General features: G+C 40.8%; 1 protein-coding gene across 4 annotated transcripts in view; it reads left to right on the top strand.

The window, feature by feature from the left end:
- rgs3a (regulator of G protein signaling 3a) overlaps window positions 1-24,723 on the top strand; it is a gene marked incomplete at its 5' end in the record, with an annotated part of 114,304 nt that overhangs the window by 32,257 nt on the left and 57,324 nt on the right. Inside the window, 9 exons of one of the 4 annotated variants that reach the window (XM_079235600.1) lie at window positions 2,605-2,850; window positions 6,025-6,106; window positions 7,046-7,151; window positions 7,738-8,170; window positions 9,981-10,039; window positions 10,636-10,975; window positions 12,293-12,370; window positions 15,769-15,880; window positions 19,084-19,127. In XM_079235600.1, the coding sequence (XP_079091726.1) occupies window positions 2,605-2,850; window positions 6,025-6,106; window positions 7,046-7,151; window positions 7,738-8,170; window positions 9,981-10,039; window positions 10,636-10,975; window positions 12,293-12,370; window positions 15,769-15,880; window positions 19,084-19,127 (1,500 nt within the window). Of the gene's footprint in view, window positions 1-2,604; window positions 2,851-6,024; window positions 6,107-7,045; window positions 7,152-7,737; window positions 8,171-9,980; window positions 10,040-10,628; window positions 10,976-12,292; window positions 12,371-15,768; window positions 15,881-19,083; window positions 19,128-24,723 lie in introns of those variants that run through there. The other 3 variants (XM_079235601.1, XM_079235602.1, XM_079235599.1) reach the window with 3 other exon arrangements.

Consider the following 24,723-nt stretch of genomic DNA (forward strand, 5'->3'; position numbering starts at 1 on the left):
ATATTGTAAGAAGTGCTGTGGCTCAGGTGGGTGAGTGAGTCATCCATTAACCTGAGGGCGGTTTGATCCCCCCCACTTCCTGCCTACGTGTCATGTACTTGACTCTCAACACCAAATTGCTCCAGATGAGCAATTGAGTGCCTTGCATGGCAGGTCCACTGTTGTGTTAGTGTGTGTGTGTGTGTGTGTGTGTGTGTGTGAATGGGTGAATTAGAGGCTTTATAGATACCTTTGTCGTAGCATTGAAAATTTCTGTGTGCATTAGTCTCCAACTGTTTCACTGCCGATATTTCTACTCCTTTGTTAGTCTTACAAGTTTGTCATTGACCCGTAAAGTACTTTGAAGTGCACTAAATTGTGCATTTGAAAACTGAATTGATTTGACTCATAGATTTATGAAGTGCTAAACTTGTGTATATTTGTGGAAGCCTATAGTCTAAGGTTGGAGTTGTGGGGCTCCTCTGTTAGGTGTGTAGTCATCTCATATTACGCACATCATCACCTTCACATTGTAACTATGAATCCATACACTGAGCTTCCACTTTTAGGATGTTAAGTACAACCTGAGCGCTGACCCTGAACTTGTGTATTCACTGGTTCGGAAGACTCCTTCTCCTTTGATGGCTGTCTATTCAGGTCATAAAGAGAGAGAGAGAGACAGAGTGAGAGAAACAGAGAGAGAGAGAGAGAGATCCCACACTACTAAACACCAGATTGGCCTCGTCTGGCTCCTAGACAAGCTTCTTTCACTCCTCTCCCTAAGACGTGCTTTCTTCTCTCCCTTTCTTCTCTCCCTCTAATCCGTCCTTCTGCCTATTTAGAGGTGAACAGCGCAGCATGAAAGAGAGAGAAAGTGTTTTTTGTGTGCTTGATGGGTAACCCTCGCCCTTTTGAAAAGGCAAACAGGGAAAAGCTGCCATTACTACTGGCATGAAGGGATGTTAAGACAACGGCCCTTTTTGCCACTTTATTAGCATTGTGGAGACTAGTTCAGAATTGCTCCTCTTTCACCCCTCTCTCTTTCTCCGTCACTTCTCTGTCCATGCTTCATTCCATGAGCCAGACATCCAACTGCTAAAAAGGAAAAGAGGCAAGCTGGCAATTAATGGGGTTGCTAGGGGTGAGACTGGCTACTGTTTTTGCCATAGGTTAACAGGCCTTTTATTTCACTTTTGCTGAGGTGTTTGCCATTATTTTTTTGCAGATTACCACCTCTTTCCCAGGCATATTGATATTGAAAACAAAAATAAAAGTGATGTTTGGATTACTGGACGAGTAGGGGAAATTGTCAGAGGTTGCAGACCGGCGAATTTCCGTTCTGTGTGTTCGGGGGTGAGAGGGAGCAGCTGAAAGGAAAAGCAGAGGAAATATGGACGTTGAAAACATAACAAACAAGCATAATGTCTGAGCAGAGATTGGGGAGTGTGGGAGCTAAGGTGGAAAGATTCTGATGATGTGGGAAGGCTGTCTGAGGTAAGGTATGTGTGCGTGTTTGTGAGTTCAGTGTGGGCCCAAACAATGCCGCTGTCATTCTCCTTTGTTGGGAAATGTGGTCATTAAAAATTGTTCGACTCAAAAGTCGTAAGCAATTAAGAAACATTTCCGTTTACAGTGCAAATATGGTCTACGATTGAAGTCCACTGTTTTATATTTGCAGACCCCGACCTGCCCAACCACTCCCATAAAACTGCCTTTTCTCCCTGTCTCCCTTGTGCCACCTACATTAGTCACTGCAGTGCATATTTGCAAAAGACTGAGAGCTGTAGCACCTCTCACAGCTTCATAGTGTGGACTCAGGAAGCAAACTGGCCTTATCGGGGACAGACACACAAAGCTGTCCTGGCTGTGGGGTGGTGAGGTATGCGTAAGTGCATGTGTTCATGAGTATGCGTGTGTATGTGTGAGGAGGAGGGGGTGGTGGTGGGAGGCACTTCCTCCTATTCTTCTGCTGTTGAAGAGTTCCCATGAGCGCCCCTGCCAGGAGCTACAGTGTGGCCTGAGCAGGCCGAGCCAGCGCCAGTTTCGCCTATATGACGCCGCCACACACTCTCACACAGCTGATCTCAGGGGCTTCTGCAACTGCTGCCGCTCACGCCACAGAGCAGGAGGCTGGACAGTGCGCTCGGGGATAGCCGAGGGAGAAGGAAGAGAAGAGGGCGAAGAAAAGTTGAAGGACAGAAGAGGAAGTAGAAAGGATTGAACTGACGTTTTAAAATTGCTAAGAGGAAGACATGAAGTTGTGGATGACAGACTCGTAAAAACTTGCCGACGGGAATGTGCGTTGATGACTGGAGTCATTACTAAGGAGCCTTGAATGGATAACAGTGCCGCTGGAGGTCAGTGGCAGAGTGCGGGCAATTTTGCAGAAAGGGCTGTTACCAAGAAAATTGAATCTACACTCGTTTGCTGGTAGGGGCCAGTTTGGACAACAAACAACGTTTTGTTATACTTGACAGATTCCTGCCTGTTTTCCAGCAAGGTGAGACACAATATTATCATCTAGACTCGCAACTCAACTGGACTCTCCCCTGGAAACCCTTGATTCTGAACACTGCAAGACGGAAGCCACCCAAGTCCGTTATTTGGTCGGCTGTCACCGTTGAGATGATTCATAACACACTTAAGTCCACCCAGCAGTCGGAGCACAGCCCCAGGAGCTCACACTCGGCCGCGCAGAGGAGGCTGTGGAGATACTCGGGCTGCAGGAGGGCCGTCCAGGTGGAAAGTCACCGTCACAGTGTGTGTGTGCTGGCTGCGGACCTGAACAACGGAGAAAGGGGAAGAGAGGGAGGGGTGGTGCACACCATCCACGGGCTGTGCCACCTCTGCATCGGATGTAGGCTGCCTCAGGTGTGTCTGGGTTCCAGAGAGTAAGGCGAAGGAAGAGAGTGGTGCTTCTGGTGTATATTATAGACCTGTGATCGTGAGTGAGAGACTGGGAGGATGAAGAAAGGTTCGGCAGTTACAATCTCTAATCGGTGCTTTCAAAATCCATTTGCAAAAGATGAATTGAATTCCATAATTAATAAAGCTGCGACACTGTAGTCAGCTGTCAAACTGCACAAAAAAATATCTTTGTTTGCACATTGTCAAATCCTGATATTTTTAAATTGCTGTAACACTTTTAATTGCGTGCACAAAGCATGCAGAAGCGAATAATTGTCTGTCAGGGATGTGTGTTTCTTGAGAGGGGAGGCCGAGCTTCGTGTCCTCTACATTATTCAGTGTTCACAAAGTGAGAGAAGGATGGCAGGCAGGAGTGGATGAGCGGAGGAACATTTGCTTTGATATGAACTGATGCCACTCTCCTTACATAAGCCACTTTGTGCACATCTGAATTTCTCATTAGATCCAATTTGATAAAAACAGAATATAAAAAACAATTTCAATACATGTGTGTATTTTGCAGACACTACAACAAAGGAGACTGGACTTGCATGACAAAAAGGCGACATGAGTCACCTGAGTCATCTTTGTGTGGGCTGTGTAATAACCTAGCCTTTGAACATAATCACCCAGATAACATTGCCTCACCAAATATGTATATTTGGTATATTTCATTTAGCTTATGCCGTTAATGCTACCTCTGCTGCACTGTGGGAAAGCAGACACAGCATGCCATCGACTTATCAGATCAACAGAAACTGGCAGGATTTCTGCTCCCAGCTTCATGCAGTCATGTCTGACAGGATGGCAGAGCACCGGGGCGTCGATGTAAAAATCTGTCTCACATGCGTGAACACATACTGTTCAATCATGGGCGACAGGATTTTTACTCCTTTGGGTACATTAATTTCAAGAAAATTAAAATCTCACGTTTTAGTCTCGTCAGTTCTTCCACAGCCCCTTTGATTTCATTATTATTTCATTAATAAACCCTTCTCATACAACTTAAATATTTAATGCACGCAGGGAACTTCTCCCATTAATTTATCTTCATTCATTTTCAGTAATACATCTTGGGATTGATGCACTGAAAAAGAAATACTCACATTCATGCTGATTTCTCGCATTATTCCAAGGCTCTCTTTTCTCTTCCAGTTTGAAAATAATCCCCCTGCTTTCATTTAGAAGGGGAAAGGCGTCTCCCAGGCAGACCACAGGAGTCCAAGTGGTTGGACTCAACTATGCTTACAAATTTAATTAACGCTCTAAAGGCTCCGGAGTTCGGATGAATTGGTCCAAATTAGGCAACTCTGAGAGTTCCCTTGAAAGGACACAATGTCTGAAACAGCAAAGACACACAGAAATAGATAGATGAACCGATAAAGGCGTGATAAACCCATGTCTCTCTATCTTCCGTTAACATTGCTTTTCAATGTTTTCTCCCACATATTCCCACACTCCGAGCTCATTTTTCAAAATGTTCTAAGACAGTTTGTTGTTTGTCTTTTGTAATCCCAGTGAAATGGTTCTTTTTCTTCCCGTCTGGTCTTCTATTTGTCTTCGTCATCTGCTCGGTCTCAAATCCCACTGTCCTCTTTTACCATTGTGTAGTATCTTGTATCTGTTCATCTTCATCTACACTCAGTTTCTGTAGATTTCATTCTTTCCTTTCCATACTTTTGTCACACAGCTTGGCTCAAGGGTGATTTGGTTATTTCTGTCCGTCTTTATAAAAAATAAATGCACAGCGCGGGACATAAATCTTATTGTATATAACACGGTTGATCAAGTTTCAGACTTGTCTAGGAGGGTACATGCAAACGAAAACAGATGACAGTCCTAATTTATTTTATACAACAGGTAGTAACAAGGTCAACTGTGTCCTTTGGAGAAGGACTAAAGCAGAGAGAAATTCGAGGAACTGAAGGGTAGGGAAATGTGGTCGAGCAATTGTGGCCCCAAACAGTGTGACACAGGGCGCATAAAATCACTGGACTATAAGAAACCACAATCGTACCCGACATTTTAGGGTCATCACAAGCTTCAGGCACCTGAATAATCACCATATTCCTGCAAGTCTCTGTTCCTTGCTCATGGGTAGACTGTAATTTAGCCACTAATATGTGTTCCTTTGCATCAGAAATGGAGAGAATATTGCGTTGGGGGTGTGTGTGCGTGTGCGTGTGTGTGCGTGTGCGTGCGTGTGCGTGTGTGCATGCGTGTGTGTGTGTGTGTGTTCTGGGCCCCTGGTTGTCAGCAGATGAAGTGGAAAGTGAAATGTTTTGGATGGAACTTTATTGACTTTGGCTCAGACTCTCGGTCATAGGTACTGTACTGAATGTTTGGCGATGCAGGGTCAAAGAGAAAGAGAGACAATGGGAGCCATCAGTATTGTCTCTGTATGTGTGTGTGTGTATTTGAGCAGCATATACATATGGGTCACAACATTTGGACAGAGATAATGTTTTTAGAAAGGCTTTACGATCCTTACTCTCCTATGTAAATCTGTTTACCTATTTAAAAAGGAATTATCTGACAATGGGATATTAATTTCATAATACAGTTACTTGCTGTTTGTATTTGTTCTATTTTAGCTTTGTAAAAATAAATTATTAACCTTGGTGGGAGCAAAAAAACTGTTTTTTACAGTTTAGATCAACTCTTTTCAGCTGCAGTAAGAGAAGCAGATGCCAAACTAATCTGACAAAAATAAATGTTCTAAATGGTTGTAAAATGTATGTTTTTGTGCAAGAGAGACTTTGTGTTTGTTTTCACAGCATAATCTTTTTTTGTGTGTGCACCCACTGTACGATTACTTCGACAAAGGTCCAAATAAATGGGTAATGTTCTTTCAGTAGATTCAGTAAATTACCCAACTGCTGGACAAAGAACATCTTTCCTCCATCTCGTAGAGTTGTTTTTCCCACTAAGGCAGATAATTGGGTTCACCATGAAACTGCTGTCAAGACAGTTTTAATAGGAAGTAGAAACAGAATACATATCTACTTAATCGTACTGTAGGAAGGAAGTTGAGTATTTTGCCAGCATGCTACTTTTGGTTCAGCGTGGGGCAGCGACACAGAGGTCCTAGCTTCCTACCACAAAATGAACATGTGTTTGTGTGTGTGTGTTCTGCAGGTGACCATCCTTCGGGGAAAGGATGGATATGGCTTCACCATCTGCTCGGATTCCCCTGTGAGGGTGCAGGCTGTTGATCCAGGTACGTTTTGCATGCATGTGTCTTTGTGAATGAAACTCAACTTTCCAAAGAGAGGTTGTTGTTTAAAATGTGAGGTCCTCACGGTTCTGCTCTGTCTTTGGGCCTAAACTGCTTAAAGGTGGGACCATCTTTCTTTTTATTCCTTTTGCTTTTCTCATTGCAACTTGGAAGCGTTCAATGTTTCTTTACCAAAGTGGATTGAATTATACTTTTGTGATGTTTTTTATTTTCCCTCTCAGGACTGCCAACAGTAGATTTTTAGTTTGAATCACATTTATGATATGAACTTTGTTGGAGACTGCACACTGTTATATGACATATACATTATATGGTGTCAAAGTCGGTGGCTGGACTGCGTTTTAAATCAATAATTATTGATTTTTCCCTTCTGTATTCTCAATTAAAGGAACTAGACTATATCAGCAATATGGTAATGGGTTGTATTACTGTAAAGGTTGCTTTTGTTTCACATCAATTGACCTGCATTTGGCTTCTCATGAACGTTTCACGTCACCTTTGGCCGATTAATTTTTATATTTCACTGTCCGTAGCTTTGAGAGTTACCATTAGCATCGGCTCAGTCAGCAGGGCTTAATAGGAAGCCTGTCTGTCAAATGGAGAACTTGGAGTCCAGCCCCCGTGTAAGCAGGCGTCCGCCCTGCTGCTACGTCTTTGAACAAGATGCTGAATCTTAAGCTGATTACAGCGTTACTGTTCCTGCTCACGATGAAAGGGAATGTCAACTGAATTTCGCCTCAGAAAACAACAGAGCACCTTAATATCAGATAACTAATTCATTGTTTCATCTGTACAGTAGCTTGCCCTTCTGTTGCTACAACACTGAAGGAAGAAGCTTCATACACCAAGGAGCTATGGCCCTGGATCGTACTAATGGCATTTGAAAGTGTGTAATGATCTGAACTCTCTTCACTCTGGCAGGCGGTCCAGCGGACCAGGCAGGTCTGCAGCAGCTGGACACTCTCCTGCAGCTAAATGGTCAGCCAGTGGAGCAGTGGAAATGTATGGACTTAGCCCATGCTATCAGGTAATGAGCCCAACATGCCAGAGGATTATGGGCTGATGTACTGTTTTCACAGGCTTATTCAGCACGCAGGACCAGTGATTTCTATTGATTATCTGATGGGCTGATTTGTTTTAGGAGTTACATTTTGTAGCATGATTGATCTCTTGATCAATCTGAGTATGGCTGCCTGAACAAGACCTGCAGGGTATACAGATTGTTAATTTCAAAGGTTAAGATTGTAACTGAGGCAATCAGTGAGTTACTGAACAATTGGATGTTGTGACGTCCATGATTTATCAGAAGTCAATAACATAATCTTCATTGTATTGTAATATTGTCAGTGTTTGATATCTATTTTTTTCCGTATGGAGTTTTCCCATATATACTTTCATGACTCAAGTATTTTTAAATAGCATAATATATTCTTTTTTATAATATACAATATATATATTATATCTTAATTCAAATATCTGGAAAATATTCTGTTTTTAATTTGACTCTGCAGAAGTTTTTTACAGATACATATAGAGCTGGTTAACATATTTTAAGTTTTACAAAATATATTTACAATATACTTATTCTCATTATTTGTCTTTCTCATTTGTAGAAACAGTGCAAATGAAATCATACTGGTGGTGTGGCGCACAGGCCCTTCAGCTAAACCTAATTTCGAGGGCCTCATCCATCGGCCGTCCTACAAGCAGTCCACCTCAAACTATGATGCCCCGTCACCCCCCACGCGCCGGCGTGCTCCAGATGTCGGAACCAGCAAAACCCCCCCAGCTGTGCCGCCTCTCCCAGCCCACCACCGTGCCACCGCCACCCGCAGGCTGCTGGTCAACGGCTCCGAAGCGGGAAATAGCAGTGGCGTAGGCTCAGGGACCCTGGGGTGGGGGGCCCAGGGAGGGTCGTCCGAAGAGCTGGATGGGAATCCACGACACCTCCACCACCCTCACACTGCCACACTGAAGGGTACCAGGGTGAAGGCATCCAACGGGGACAACTACATCATCCTGGCCCCCATCAACCCTGGAAGCCAGGTACCGCAGACTGGTGGTGGACTGCATCTTCATCATCTTCTTCGTCCTCCCCATCCTCACCACGGTCATATGGTGGCTCATCCTAGATATGTCTCCTTACCTTTCATCCCTGGTGCTGATAGATAGAAGGACTGTATATACAGTATGTCTGGGCCATTCGGGTTACTGCCGTCTCACTGATTTGTGCTTTAACACATGCTCCGAACAGACTGCATGCATGTCATACTGGTCAGTGTAATGTAGATGGGGTAATAGACTGAAAAGCAAGAGCAGACAATAACGTACAATATAATATGTAGCTGTTAATAATATATTGTATGCCTGTACTATGTGAAGCTTTGGCAATATCTCTTTCATTTCATTCTACCAACAAAGTAGGTATTAGGTTCATATTAGGAAAACAATGCATTTGTATCTGACATAATTTATCCTCCATACAGAATAGATAAATCATCTATGTGCCATGAAGTATACATCAGTATTTTAATAACAAATTGCTCTGACGTTTTTAAGAAAGAAAAGGTTCTACAAAACAAGCACTTGATGAAAATTCACTATTGCAATTGGGGTCCGTTTCACAATATGCAGTTTTAGTATAACATGCACGTACATGCAAAGTACGACATGTATATGGCATTGTATACTGCATGTACATATATTTTTTTCATCCAGTGAAGTCATGTAAATGGAGTAAAAAGCTTTGATCATAAAAACAAAATAAAGCAAACTCATTAAATCAAAAAGACTGAACTGAATTCCTCAGCTAACAAAACTAGTAACAATATGATACTAACCCATTAACCATTTCAGGCTAACAAACATGTTGAACCAAAAGACTCAAGATGTGTTTGAGACACTCCCTGTAGCAGTGCAATTTAGATTCAGCCCACTGTGTCTAAATCGTTGCCTCCAAAACATTTCTCACCAACTAAATAATTTATCTTTCATATGAAGAATTTATAGTAAAGTTAAATTGTTCATGTTAAATTGTCTTTCACTGTGTCGGTAAGTCTGTCTGTAGATCTGTGTGTGTTGTGTATGTGTGCCTCATGTAGTGTCCATCTTCATCTGTGAATCAGTTATTGTAGCGCTTAATGAAAGACACTGTGTCAGCAGTGCCAAAAATAAGATGAGATTGATTGATAAAAGATGTAGATTTAGAGAAATAAAAAAAGAAACTGGTAAGCTTTTGGAAAAAGATGAGATGCCAACATGTTGAACAGACATTTCCCTTCAAACAGCTAATACTATCATCCCAAACAAAAGAAGAGGGATTTGATAAGATTTTGTGGTGGCTTTTAGGTCATGTTGGTAACATATCAGACCGACACAAGACTGTAGTTCGCAAAAAAGAGCTTGTAAAGCTCCAAAATATTTATCATATGCAGCTTGTTTCAAACATATTGTGACTTTGCTAACCTACTGTATTTATTTGTCCAACATGTGATGTGGTGGTAGCTTTCTATCTTTACTCTCTCCATTGATTGTAATTTGTTATGACACATAGAAACCACCACTGCTTCGCTGAGTCTGGTGCAATTCAAAGGACTCAGCTGAGTCCTAGACACCAAACTCCACATATTAATGCCTTGCTTGAGCCCTAAACACAAACTTGTTGCATACAACACAAATAACTGTTTTACAATAAGGATATATCCAGATGTCACATCATAGAAAGTTATCCTCAATGTAGCATTAAACAATGAAATATTGTATCATATGCCATTGTTGGCTTTATTCCATTCTAGATGTAGTTTAGATGTCAGTTTCAATGTTTTATTTAATATGAATGTCCTTATTCTGCTTTCAGATCTTGAGACCTGTTTACCAAGACAACCAGGGAACATTAGGTAAGACCTGGACTTGTTTGTACTCGTACAGCGTTTAGAGAAAGGCCACAGTGAAACTTTTTGGTTTCTTACTCGGATGATAATCTATCACCTTATCGATATACCACGATATCACCAATATCGGATGATATTATCATTGATCCCAATGATAATCAAACTTTTTACATCACATAACACGTTATTGTTATTGAAATTAATATGATTACATTTACTTAACATTTGGCACTCCTGAAATAGTTTCACATTAAACGTGAAAATACAACAAATGCTAAACACATATTGCTTATAGTTTAAATTACTACAAACCTTTCACTGCTTTGTTACTAACTATCCCCAGTTTTATCCTCATTGTTTTTTTTCGGGAACCTGGTCGATAAAACAGCTTAAAATAATAAATACGTATTTTCTATGTTGTCCAACACTATAAGGCAAACACAATCTGAGCAAAGGATCCTACTTTGGTGACTGAAAACATATTTGTATAGCAACCCTTAGCAGTGGACCAGCTGCAGCCACTCTTAAACTATCCTGACACTCCACAAGTAGCTCCAGAAATGATATGCTATCTGTGTCTTTACACTCTTCGCAATCTTCCTTTTCTTCCACAGGAGCCAGGTTATATCCCACACAGCAGGCCTCTGGTTCGCAGCCCCAGGGGGGTGGTGGGGGTGCTTTTTCTGGAGGCATGAGTGGTGGTGGTGGTGGAGGTGGAGGAGGAGGAGGAGGAGGTGGGGGTCTCTCCAGCCGCACTGGCTTCCTACGCCGGTCTCACAACTCCAAGACAACAAAGACGGCGTCCACCTCCACTAATGCTGGTGTACCCAACTACCAACAACAGAATGCCAACTTTGCCAATTACCAGAACTGTACCATTGTCCGCTCACACACTCCACATGGCAACTACGGATATGTCAAAGTGGCACCCAAGATCCTTATCTTCCCCATCTTCGTTCAGGTAAGCCAGTTTTGGACAGAGCCAGGCGAGCTGTGTCCAAGGTTTAATGCTAAGCTAAGCTAGCTGTGTCCTGGCTGCAGCTTCCTATATAATGTACAGACATAAGAGTGGTATTGATCTCATCTGGCAAAAGAGCTAAAAGGATAGACAGGATGTGTAGGGAGCAAGAGGGGCCCGGGCGAAATTGAACTGCCGACATACTGCAGCGTTTAAGTGTTGTGCATCTAAGACCACTCCTGTAGGTCCCCACAATGCTCTGAAAAGCAGTCTGCAGTAGTCAAACACGGGACTCCAGGGGATTCTACCTTGTCCTTTGCAAGTGCCTTTATCATTTCAAGTGTTGATTGTAAAAAGAAAATACATGTTGTTTCAGGGGAATTCTGTTAGAGCATTTTTGGAGTTCCTGTCTTTAGTCTACAGCACTTGTGTTGATCGAATGAAAGGGCTTGTTTTGGTTTCTATTTATTTTCTGTAATGATGATTGCCATTCTTCATGGTATGATAATTGGAAGCACTGTTTGTATTTTTCTAAAGGCGGAAAGCAGAAGCAAGTTATGTGAAGACATGAGTCATTGCAAAAATAAAATTCTGTTATTTCTGCATATGTAGATATGTAGTATACAGTTGTTGTCATGATTATCATGTGATGTAATAACCAAAGAAAACCATTGTGAGTTAAGTCAGTTGTTTTAGGATATTTGCAACTACTGCAATATTTCAAATATTGTTTATATTCTGAGGTCTTTAAGCTTTAAACTTTAAACTCAGCAAGGACTGTGGTGGTACTTCCTGTTAATTCATATAGAAGCGTGCAACCCTAACCCTACTTCACACAGTATGCAACTGTCACACATACGCATACACATTGAATTGGCCTACCTTGGACTTGAGAGGAAGTCCCCTCCTCCTGTGTTGCCTCACTAGTTCATTTGAAGTGTCTTGTCATACTCAGATCAGATGTATTGCCTCACAGTCACAGCTCGCTTTCTGTCTTCATAGAATCAGTTTCAGTTGTGTTTCCCACAGTAAAAAGAAGGCTTTTTGTTGAGCAGATCGTTTGGATTTGGGAGCCAAAATGGATTTGGTACTGCAACCTTGTGTTTTATTTTACTGATCTATAACAAACAGATTTTCCTAAATGCTTAGATTATCCTCATCATTTTGACAATGACACTTAAGGTAATATAATACAAGTAATATGTTCTTGTGGTCATTAATACGTATCTGGTTAAAGATATCAACAATTGATGAGTGAGCCTCAATATTGATAACCAGAGACTTTGTTTGCTAATCTGTCACTTTATGTTCCCCGTTCAGCCTCTGGACCTGTGCAGCCGATCTCTCATCTTATCTGAGGAGATGATACTCCATGAGAGCAAGCACCATTCTCTCAAGGTAAGTGCCATCAGTGCCTTAATGATGTCTATATGTGTGTTTAGCTTTGTCTCTGCGTGTGATGTGAGAACATTTCTGTCTGTTTGCTTGGGGATGGCTTTGGGGGAGTAACAAAACACTCTGTGGCTCTTACTTCAGTTTACTATTCTGCACAGGAATTTCAGTTTTTGACCAAAGAACATCCGACACTTTATGCAGGATATGATCGAAAACCAATTTGAGGAAAACCCAAAAGCTACAAAGTGGCACGACACAGAATTGGATTTTGCTGATCTGAGGAAAGACAGAATACCATTTCCTCCCTCCTCCTTCGAAGAGTTCTATAATTTGAGAGAGATAGATTGATGCAGAAAGATTGTGGCCCTCGTTTCTCCTCTCCAGTCTCTTTAAGATTGCAGGAGACAAACAGACCAGTGGAAAACATTTTGTTGCTTTGTCACAAGCAGCTATGCAGTTTGTGTATCGGGCCAAACTCAAAGTGATGGCCCGCTGCCCCAATGTGCATCTCAAGTCAGAACATGTGTGCGTTTTAGAGTTATTTATGTATATGGAAAGGAAAAACAAGTATCGAGCAACATCCTGAGAGGAGAAGTGAGAGAGGAGATGTTACAAGACTTTGTAACTCCTCTGAACTATCAGACCCATATGAGTTGAGGAAAATGAATAATTGATTAAAGAAGAGAGTGCCAAAGATCTGACTGAAGGAGAAATAATGTTTTATGGATGAAAAGAAACTCTCTCAGTATATATTAACGAGCCTTTCACAATATATTAAACTCACCTTACAATGATATTTTACACTATAAAGATATCTATCATCTACAAGTAAGTAATCAAACGTGATGGTGATAGAAATTTAAAAGAAAGATGTTTATTCTGTAACAAGTACTCTAATGCTACACTTAAAAATAGGTTTAATGGGCTTTTAGGGTTGAACATGCAAATGTATTCTTCAAAGAAACTATTTAGGACTGAATCATACTTAATTATTGATATAATAAATCTGTCGGGCCGCCACGTTCACGCAGACGCTGACTGTAACTCAAGTTATAGTCAGCTTTTTTTATCTGTCAAATAAATACGGGTAGATTAAGGTATTTGCAGTATGTAACATACTGCAAATACCTTAATCTATCACCAGATGCAACAGCCTGCAAATGGCAATTCTAGATGAATGACAGGTGGATAATGTTTCTGAAATATGAGGTTTAGGAATCTGTCTTTCAAATAAGGGAATCCTGTCTGACATTTCATTGTGATGCTTTTCAGAAGAAACCTGTCTATATATTTGGAAATAGAAAAGTAGGAGGAAAGAGGAATATTTTATTGAATTAAGCTGTTTCAGCAGCTCTTTAATTGTCCCTGTCCGGTAAGCTTTGCTGTGCGGTGAAGTGCAGTGACTATTGGCATCGAAGGTAATCTGGCTTCTCTCTGGGGTCAGTCATTAAACAAATATTTAACAGCCAGTGTTTGTCAGGAGGGAGTTTCTCTCCACTACTTTATACTGGCGTTTTTTAATGATCAGTCAGTGTTGTTCCAGCTTTTACTCTTTACTCACCAGAGGTTTTTTTAAGTCTGCCAGTAACTCTATTGCTCACTCAAACATTATAATATCTGAACAGAAATAATGAGAGTAGCATTGCACTAATTTGATTTAATCCAAAGTGACATTTGAACAAAATTGATTTTTAGTGGATTAAATTGCAGCACTACTTCAATTTGTCATTTGGTCAAAACATATTTAAGTGGATTAAGTTGCATGAATTCTTAATAAATCCTGGTAGATAGATATTGATATGAACATAGTTATCGAGTAATTATGCAAGTAATTAAATCAGTTTATAAAGTGTATTACTTCTTCTAGTCCTTCTACATTATTAAGCATTTATTAATCTTCATCAACCAAATTGCGTTACTTAACAAACTTATTTTATTATGGACATATAATGTCTATGTTATTGTGTGTGTGTGTGTGTGTGTGTGTGTGTGTGTGTGTGTGTGTGTGTGTGTGTGTGTGTGTGTGTGTGTGTGTGTGTATGTGTGTGCTTCTCTGTCTAAAAACTCTTTCATTTGTTCTGGCCTCGTTCTCTACTCTTACTTGCATCCTCTTCCACCCACGCACACACACACACACACACACACACACACACACACACACACACACACACACACACACACACACACACACACACACACACACACACATACTCTCTAACCACATACTGGCTACATCTGAAATACCTTCTCTGCTATCTCATCCTTCAGAGGAAGCCACTAAAGCGAGCACATTGTCTTGAAACAGTGCCCATCTACACTAATTACACCATACGTCTGTTATGTGGCATGAAAGGACAAACTTTCATAAGCTGCTTTTGGGCATATGTCGAGGCTCTTTGCATTTTTACTTATTTTTCATCTACTTATTTACCTTTATTCTTCATGCTTTGCTCTTACTTACTTTTCATGTATATGCTTCACCGGCATGAATTTTCTCACTTGACCACATGACATGTTGCAGAACCCTTGGTCAAATCCCTAAAGTATCAATCTGGAGTTCGTGTGTGAGGAGTTTGGAGTGTGTGTGTGTGTGTGTGTGTGTGTGTGTGTGTGTGTGTGTGTGTGTGTGTGTGTGTGTGTGTGTGTGTGTGTGTGTGTAATTATGTTGAGGCTGCTGTTCTGCCTCTTAGTGTCTTCAAGGGCTATAAAAGCAAACATACATTAAATTATCAAAATTCAAGTTTTATTATATAAAAGCTAGCTATTGTAACATAATAAAGTAAGCCCAAAAAGTATTTTAACTACAGTATAATGGGCAGAATATGCTCGTTCACAGTAATATTGTTGAGTAATTAACATAGCAGACCTGTATAATAAAACTCATTTCTGCAGACACTGGGTCATATTACAGATTTGTCTGTAAATCCTGATGCAATAATATGCATGGTTATTACTTTGATATTACAAAAATAGTACAAGCATCCAAATTAAGGGAATGAATTCAATACGCAAAATGTATTGGATTTTTATTCATGTTCTGGCAGCTATTACATTTTTGAGTAGCGGTATAGCAGTAACTACGGTTAATGAATAAATCAGGACACTTTTTAGCACAGCATTAACACTCAATGGGCTAAAATGCAAGGTGTGGCTAGATGTACATGTATACGGTCAATTATCTAAGTGTGAACTGCATTTCCTGTGCAAGGAAATGAGACGGGGGAAAAGCTTTTGTATGAGTGAGGCTTGTTCAGCGTTAGGTGGTGTATGTGCATCTCACTGGATTGCAGATGTGTGTTTTTCACATGTGTAACGTCCTGTTGAGACCACGAGAGACCCAAGTGTTAACTTACATATATTTCTCTTTCGTTTCTTCCATCTTTGCCGCTCGTTTCTTGCAGGTGACAGTGTTTGTCTACAGTGATCTGCTGCTGGTGACGCGAGAAGATGAGCCAGGCAGGTGTAACGTCCTTCAGAGTCCCCTGTTCCTCCGGCAGCTGAGGCTCCAGGACGGTATGTAAGCTTTAACACATCTCTCAACAAACTGTGGGAAATTCTGGTGTTCTTAGATGTCAGAAATGTTGATTCATGTTACTATAAATTTCTTAAAAGTCCAAAAAAGAACAAGACATGGACCAAACTTGCATTATGTAAATATACTGTATCTCCAAAAAATCTTATCTGTTATCATGTTAAACCACGTTTGTTGTTCCCTTTCACAGTTCAATACAGAATAAAAAGGGGAACTGCAACACACAGATTGCACAACTAGAAACAAGCACACAGTACTATGATTACAGTGATATTTTTGGTTGAGTTTAACCAGAGGATATTTCGGGAAAGACCGCCCAAGTTCCTGTTACTTTGTCTTTTTATTTCACCTCATTGTAAACAACCATCTCCTCTAGCAATATGGAGAGAATAGCTTGGCCATCAAGGCCGCACAGAGCCCGGGCAAGTCAAATAAATATGGCTCACTGTAAATATCTGTGTTTAGAGTGGGGGGCGGAGACAGGCTTGGGCCAGGGCCAGGTGAGGAGGGGCACACTTAGACCCATAATGCTGATAAGTGACTAATGCCAAAGTAGTGTTCAGAGACGGCGAGACAACGGAGGCTCTGAGATGACGATGCCCATAGCTCACTGGTGTTTTTGCTTCAAATTGTGTTGGTGGAATTTGGTTTTTAATGTAGTCTTTTGATGACAATGTATATGAGTTTTACTACGTTTTACGATGCATGCAGATCGTTAGATGATATTATATTAAACCAACCAACTGTCTTTCATTTCATTGTTTAGTTTGTATTTGTTGATGGAAATTGAAATATCCTTTGTAAAGGTTTTAGCTGTCCTCATTTTTTTTAAAGGTCATTTTGTTTCTAAATATTTTTAAAATTTTTCAAAACGTCAGGATGTCATAATAAGATTATTTTTCATGTTGAAATCAACGTTTTTTTGTCAAAGTTCTGCATTATTATTAGTATATATGATTATTTTGCCTAATTAGAATCAACAGAAATGTTAAACACTTGGTAATTACTTGCAGATATACAATAGGAATATAAAAAAAACAAAATAGTCCCTAGTAGTCAACACAGAGAAGAACATCCACACAAGCATTTCCAAATCTAAAATAAAGCACTCTGACACACTGTGGTCTGAGCCGCTCTGCCCTCCCCACAGACATCGCTGCTCTACTCCGGGCCACTTCTGACCTCCACCCTTCACCCAAACAATTGGAGAGCACCAGGGTGGGGTTTCAGTAGTGTGTGTGTGTGTGTGTGTGTGTGTGTGTGTGTGTGTGTGTGTGTGTGTGTGTGAGTGGGGGTTTAATGAGAGGGACACAGAAACACACACACACACACACACACACCCTGCTGCCTGTCATTGTTATTTTGCTTCGGCAGCGTCACTCAGGAAAGAGGCGCCGGGGGATTGTGTTTGTTTCAGCAAGGGTGTGTTTGATGTGTGTGTGTGTGTGTGTGTGTGTGTGTGTGTGTGTGTGTGTGTGTGTGTGTGTGTATGTGCGTGTGCGTGTAATGACACAGTACGGGTTCAATACAGGAGCTTTCCTGTGTTCCTGTCACCCCGATACTAGGCTGAGGAGCGTGGGAAACATTGAGAGTAGTATTGACACACACACATAAAACAAGAATAGCCATGTGACAAGCCAAACATCTGTCGTACTAAACTGAGTAAGAAGACGTCTTCCACCAGGACACCGCTATTACCTTATTAAGCCTTCTGACAGCTGCTGCACCACAGTCACAGGAAAGTTAAAACTGTGATGCAAAATGTGGGAGAGCTCAACCAATTAACTACAGTACTTTTTTGGTGTTGTCCATAACAGGAAGTGAGTCTGAATGACGAGGGTTTACTGTAATGACTTCACCTTTGACACATCATAGGCCAAGGCTATCAGACAATACTTACATTTGAGACCACAGCTTTTTTTAGAACAAATATGTACATGTGTCTTTTTGAAAATATGGAAACGGTAGATAATAGTACCATTCTTTAATTCAAACTAAAAACACAAGCTCATACAGCACTATGCTGTATGAGAGCACTCCTCTGGATTTTCTGGACAGAAAGATATCCAACAGTGACCTCTGCTGTCGATTATAACAAATACTTTCTGTTATGCTGCCTTATGGAGACGTTGATAAACAAAATAAGTGCATCAGAAACCAGAGCTGCCTGTGGAGGCTGCTGTTTGCTCGAGGCTTCAGACCAGAGGAAGCATGATAAACATAGAGCTTCTTAAGAGGCACAGGGTCTTAAGCGTGCGCATGTGTGCGACATGGTAAACACATAAAAGATACCTAGCTTTGAATAATAATTTATGAAAATGTATTTTGTACAAAGTAGATTAGTTTTGTTGTTCGAGTCGGGTTACTTCAGAAGCTATTCGACCGTTTTTAATCTCTTCTGATGCACCTACCAGGAGGATTACATTTAGTTGGTACCTTGCTCTTTCTTGCACTTGTATGAAAATGTACGACACCCTACTATACATCAACGAACACATTATGATTGAATGGTCATTGTGCTTTTCCCTGTCCGACCTTCAGGGTAGAGAATTCAATTACAAATGATATATTGATGAGTATTATTAAAGGCCCAGGGAACTCCTTTTCTAAATCAGCTTCTTAATGGGAGGGGTGGGACGTGTAGAGAGAGGTAGATAGTCTTTTATATCGATGTAAGATAGAAGGAAGGCTCGGGGAAAAGGAGGCATGTCGGTTTGAATGGATGATCCTTGTCTTCTAAGAGATATTTAATCATTTTGAATCTCACCCATGGGCCAAGTCACTCTTCAGTGTGATATTCAGTGTCAGTCAGAATGTTAGCTCGTGTGTACACTTACTTAAAATGAAATAGTTAACATCACCACAACATATTGTTGTATGATTGTGTGGGTGTGTGTGTGTGTGTGTGTCTTGGAGGGAGAAGGGGATCACTCGATTAAAACCATTTATCTTGACTTCCTACCCACAGGCTTGTCTCACAGAACACTACTTCAGTGAATTATAAGTGGATGCCTATAAGGCTGACCTAAATCTAAAGCCTTCCATCAATAATAGCTTTTTGGCAAAATTATAATCGGAAATCAAAGATGTTGCTTTGTGAACAAGTAGAAAGTGAGGGAAAATGAAACAGATGAAATACAGTTGGGAAGTTAGCTAAATTAAGCCTTTGTTTTGTTGTTTACAGATTATGCTGAAGAACTGAGATTCTACCTTATCCACATGACCGAGGTAAGAGAAAGGCTTGTGTGTGTTTGAAAGAAAAAGAGGGTCTATTTTGCTTGTGAGCCGGAAGGGCAATCGACTCTAGTGGAAAATCACATTAAAGGGGAAACACGAGGATTAGCTGAAAGCTGTAATGAAAATGTCTTTTCTCTGTGGGACTTTCTCAGATCCGACTCTGTCACACACATGTTTTTGTTTATCATATTTTTGTATGAAAATCGCAACAGAGAAGCATTGAAACACATTCAGTAAACATTTTTTAATCTTATTTTGAAAATACATTCAGATATAAAATAATCCTCAGTGTAAATAAGGCTGTGGAATAGAATTTCCCCCTAAACTGTGTAGCCCAAGAATATTAGTATTAATAATCATCCTTTCTTCCATTGGCTGTCACACCTCTCTGGCTGTCATTTCAAGATGAATGGGATTAGGCAATAAAATTACTATTTAATTGCTGTTTTTACCAGTTATTCATCACTGGCTGACTGAAATTGCACTTTAAAGGCTAACCATTATATTGTTACAGCTTTATTAAAACTATCTATAGTGGTATTAAACATGTTCTTAGCAAAAGGCAAGTTCACATACAGCAAAAAGAAAGTATTATATTTTTGCCGTACAGATGTCAGAACCACTTGATTCGTGATGTGAATATGAATAACTTCATTAATAACTGCGGATTCTTTGAGTAGCAAAATTCTGTATTTATTTTTTTCAGCCTTTAAATTACAACTAGGTGGATGTCTCTCTACTTAAGTAGTTATCTAATCAGCCCAATACAGTGTTAAGATGTTAGTTTTTCAGAATATTAGTCTGCCAGAGCAGGAGGGTGTGTTATCTGACAGATACTCAGATATGATTTGATAGTTTATAGACAGTTTGGCTGTTTTCCAGTCTTGAAGTTTTCTTTTATCCTTGAGTATTGAGTATGTTTAGCAAGTGATGGTAGTCCGTCCTCCTCCCATCTCTTCAGATGCCCCTCCCTTTCTACTGCTGCTCTCCAAGCCCATTTGATCGCGTTTGGTAACTGAAGAAGTGTGCAGAGAGGAAATTAAATTGCAGCTTTCATCACGCTTTTAATGTTGCCATACATTATGTTTTCATCATCACTTCTACTCATCGCTTTCTTCCACCTTCTTACATCTCCTCCCAATCTTTATTTGTTTAATGTGCAGAAGATGTACATTATAATCTGTGTCAGGAGACCTTTCAACAGATTTATTCTCATGTGAAAGATGTCCTCTGGCAGAGCATAAAGGTGTGCTGCAAAGTTCCTAACATTAGCAGGCTGAAATATTAGCTATGCAGATATTGTACTAACATTAACAGGTAGCTGGGTGGCACAATGCCGAAGGGTAGGGTTGGTGTTCAGTACCATTTTATCAAGTTTATCGTTCAGTATTGAACCCACTCATAGAATCTAAATCCATTTGAGTCCCTTGCCAAATGCAACTTTCTTTTACACCCTATTTTTCTAAGGATTCTTGCTATACATTTTTTGCTTTTATACATCAGATCCAGAAGCCAACCAGAGTAGAGTTAAGGGTAGGATGTTGAAATACGAGGTATCGACGGAAAGGCAGTTAAGCTGAACACTCTGAGGGTTACACAAGCCCATATGTCCAATAAAAATGTTTAATAATTTATTTTGTCCAAAGTTGCCGGGAAGCAATCAAGTAATTTCTCACAAATTTTCACCCTGAGACAGAGTGAAATGCTCGCAGTGTGGATCATTATGGAGCAGTGCATTGAAACATTAGCAAGCGGAGGTGGACAATACACATTAGAGTAAAGGAAAAATCTGATTTTGATCAGCTTCATTTGAGCTGATACTGCTCCATTAGAAATGTACAGATTTCCATTAATACCGATACTTTGGATTTGATCAGCACACGTCAGGGTCCTGCCTATAGCCTCCTTGATACTTGACAATGAAAGCTATAACCATGAACTGTACGGCAAAATCAAATTACACATATTCCATTAATACATCTTGTGAACCTGTGCAACTTGGCTCATCCAATTCTAGTCTATTGGAAAACATTTAATGAAATTGGAGCTTTTAAACACACACATCACTGTAACTGAAGAGTAAATATCTGGATCGCTGAAGGGGCTCTTTTTTTATCCATCCGGCCACTGTGACCCGTCTGCAATTTGTTGCGACTGTAAAAGTCTGCTCATAAGGAAAATCTTTTCACTGAGCAAATATAAAACCTCAACCCTCCTGCTGCACACACGCACGCGCACACACACACACACACACACACACACACACACACACACACACACACACACACACACACACACACACACACTGTCACACTTTTTGCTTTGAAATGTGCTTCATAACCTCATTAGCAGCTTATGAATCTTTTAAAGGGTCTTTTATTTAGAAATTCCAGACAGAATGAGAGGGGCCTGCTATCTGTCCTGTCAGGCTGGAAAAGAGGAAGGAAAAGGCTCCAATATTATTCAATCTATCCAATTAGACAGCATATATAAATAGAAACTCTTACGCAAGACAGCAAATGAGAGAGAGAGGGACAGTTTGAGTGAGTTAAAGCAGATATGGGATTTTATCTGACACAAGAAAGGGTCTGCTAGAAAGGTCGTATCAGCTCGAGTTGAGTTGTCTTCAGTGCAGCAGCTTTTATATATTATCATATTTCTTAATGTTGTACGTTTTCGTACAGAATTGTTCAAGTTGTATGATTATTATTTTTGTTTGGTCTTGGAAGCTCTTTGTGTCTTGCAGCTTGACAGATGTCACATGCATGCCACACAGTATATGACCCAATAATTCTCTCATTGGCAGATCACACTCATAGCAGGAGGGACCAGTGACAGTGTGACACCTTAGGCTTGACAAAACCTATTGGTTCTGTAGCAGAAAACAAGTCAGCTGTGGCAGCCTCGCAAGGACGCTCCCGAAATACCAAACTCGTGCAGCATATACTGTAGAGAACAGACAAGATAGACAGAATAGCAGAAAATAGAGTGTGTGAGTGTTTGTTACACACATACACAGAATGTGCAGTCATCTATTATATTTGATACACCTGTCATCAGTTCATTTCATACCTCGGGGAGCAACCGGCAGCCACAGTGAAACGCTGCATGCAGCTCGCCCGTATAGCTCTTAAATCTCACTGGTACTGTAAGAGATGCTTCTCTTCTCTCTGTAATTCAGGTTTACTCAAAGTTAGCGTGAGCAGCTGCCAAACTGCTGCAGTGCTCATTCATCTTTAAGTGATAACAGAGTCTATACAGAGTGGTTGCCCTTCTGGTCGGACACGCTGTTGTGTGGACGGAGAGAGGGATGAAAGAGGAGTGGAGAGGAAAAGAGCAGTCAAGATGCGGGCGTGTTTTAAGTGTTTGAGTGATCCCGACCCTCTCCGCTAATGTGTGTGTGTGTGTGTGTGTGTGTGTGTGTGTGTGTGTGTGTTTACAGAAATGTGTATTACGTGATGGGCTAATTGAATTGCTCTTTCTGGCCAGTCTGTGCAAAGGTCACACACACACACACACACGCACACACACACACAAACACACACACACACAGATTTAGTAGACGTATAGCTCGCTGCACATTTTTTGTTCAACATTGCATGTCGGTGGAACACTTCTATCCCCATTACTCTTAATACATACATGTTGCTGCCTTGTCTCAAATAAAACAACCTCTTATTCATCATGCAACAGACCTCTCCTCTAGATCTTCTCATTTTAGGCCAACATTGTATCTCCTACATCGTGTCTCATCATGTCAGTTTATTCAGGATCTTCTGCTGTCTACTGTGCATCTTGGAAAGTGTTTCTTTGCTCAGGACATTTTTCACAAGTTACTTAAAAGATATGAGCATAGATTGGGGTAAGAACAATCTCTCCTTGTTTCTCCTCAAGTTGGAAAGCTGTCACAGTCCTCTCCCCTCCTTTTGTCTCCTCTTGCCCTTCTCCTCCATCACTGGAGGTCATCCTATTTTAGCACTTGCTCAAAACGGAACTGATCTAACCCAGATTTACACATGAGTGTGTGTGTGTGCGTGTGTGTGTAAGTGTGTTCGGGGGGTGCATTTATGTTTCTTGAAAGTCGTGGGTGTGCGTGTGTGTAAGTGTGTCAGTGACGCAGGGAGAGAGGAAGCAAGAAAGCGCTGTGTAGGTAAACGGAAAACCCAGACAGCAAGGAGAGAGACACTGTGTGAGATTATTGCACGGCGGAGGGCATCAAGGTCATCACAGAGTCATCATGGGCAACTTGGCGGACCGGGTCGGGCCTAAGAAAAGGTTCATTAGGGAGGCAAACTCTCTTCAGAAGCGTCTGCTGTCTGACTGCGAAGATGTAAGTCCTGCTTGATTGATGGTTCGGCTCACGAGGCATTCACCGGTTAAGAGAAGGAGATTTGTATTGTTCTCACTGTGTAGCTGCATGACTCGATAAGAGCATTTTTTTGTAGCTCGATCGAAAAAAAATTGCAAGAATAGGAAAAGTGTTATTAAGAAGGAGATGACTTATGGTCGTTACTGTCTCTGACTCACTTTCTTGAGTGAGTTATATACAAAATGATTTGCATGTACAATTCGCTTGTATGTCAAACTTAATGAATGAATACAGTGTCATTGAGGGGACCATGATGACCTTGTATCGTATGTTATACTTTAGACTTTAAACTTGCTGTATTCACGTGGTTCTGATTATATTTGCTTTGTGTGTAAAGTTTCCAGTAAAAGCTGAGAATTCTACTAATTGCCTTTTCACTCATTCACAACAATTCCCCTGAATTGTCACTATAGCTATTAGGCACAATGCAGTTATCAGCCATCAGTAATTATCAAAAGATCTGTAATTATCAAAAGATCATGAATAATCACCACTCACTAAAGCACAGCGATAACAATGACTTAAACTACTTCCCTCATTTGAACGTAGTTTGCATACATTTTCATTATTATTTATGGTCAGTTGTGACAAACAATTTCACTCCTGAACCATGCCCGCAAATAATATTTAATATGGGGTTTGCAGTTATTGTTTCGCAGAGCGATGCTGCCAAACTAGGTGAAATCACAGCGTGGCGGCCTGCGTGTCAGCCGTGGAGCAGCGAGGGAGCTGTGTGATCAGGCCAACCGAGCTCAGTGGTACAAAGGGTTGTTTATTTCAAGAAGGCCGTGGAATGAAAGGTCACAGAGCTCTCGGTTGCATAGGCCGACGTCCAGGTGACGTATGTGGACGCAGTAAATAATTGAGCAATTTTGATTTGATTACTTTTAAGTGAAGACTCCCTGTTGATGTTTTTTTTCCTGGGACGAGCATCTTCAACATATCTATAAGAATTTACATATATACTGTAGGTGTTTGTTAAATACCTTTTTGTGCATCTCTGTGTGAAGTTGCTTTCAGGCACATTATTGACTGCATGACATACACTTTGTCACTTGCAGTCTGAAGGCAGGGTGTGAATGATGAGCACCCAGGGGCTTTTGTCAGCATAATACTTACTTTATGGTGGCCATCCATAACATAGTCATGTCAGGAGCCGCCAGTCGGGGGTCTGATTGAACCGAGATGGACCCTCTTCATTCCAGTTGGCCCGGAATT

The sequence above is a fragment of the Taurulus bubalis genome (assembly GCF_910589615.1).
Source record: "Taurulus bubalis genome assembly, chromosome: 19".
Taxonomy (NCBI): domain Eukaryota; kingdom Metazoa; phylum Chordata; class Actinopteri; order Perciformes; family Cottidae; genus Taurulus; species Taurulus bubalis.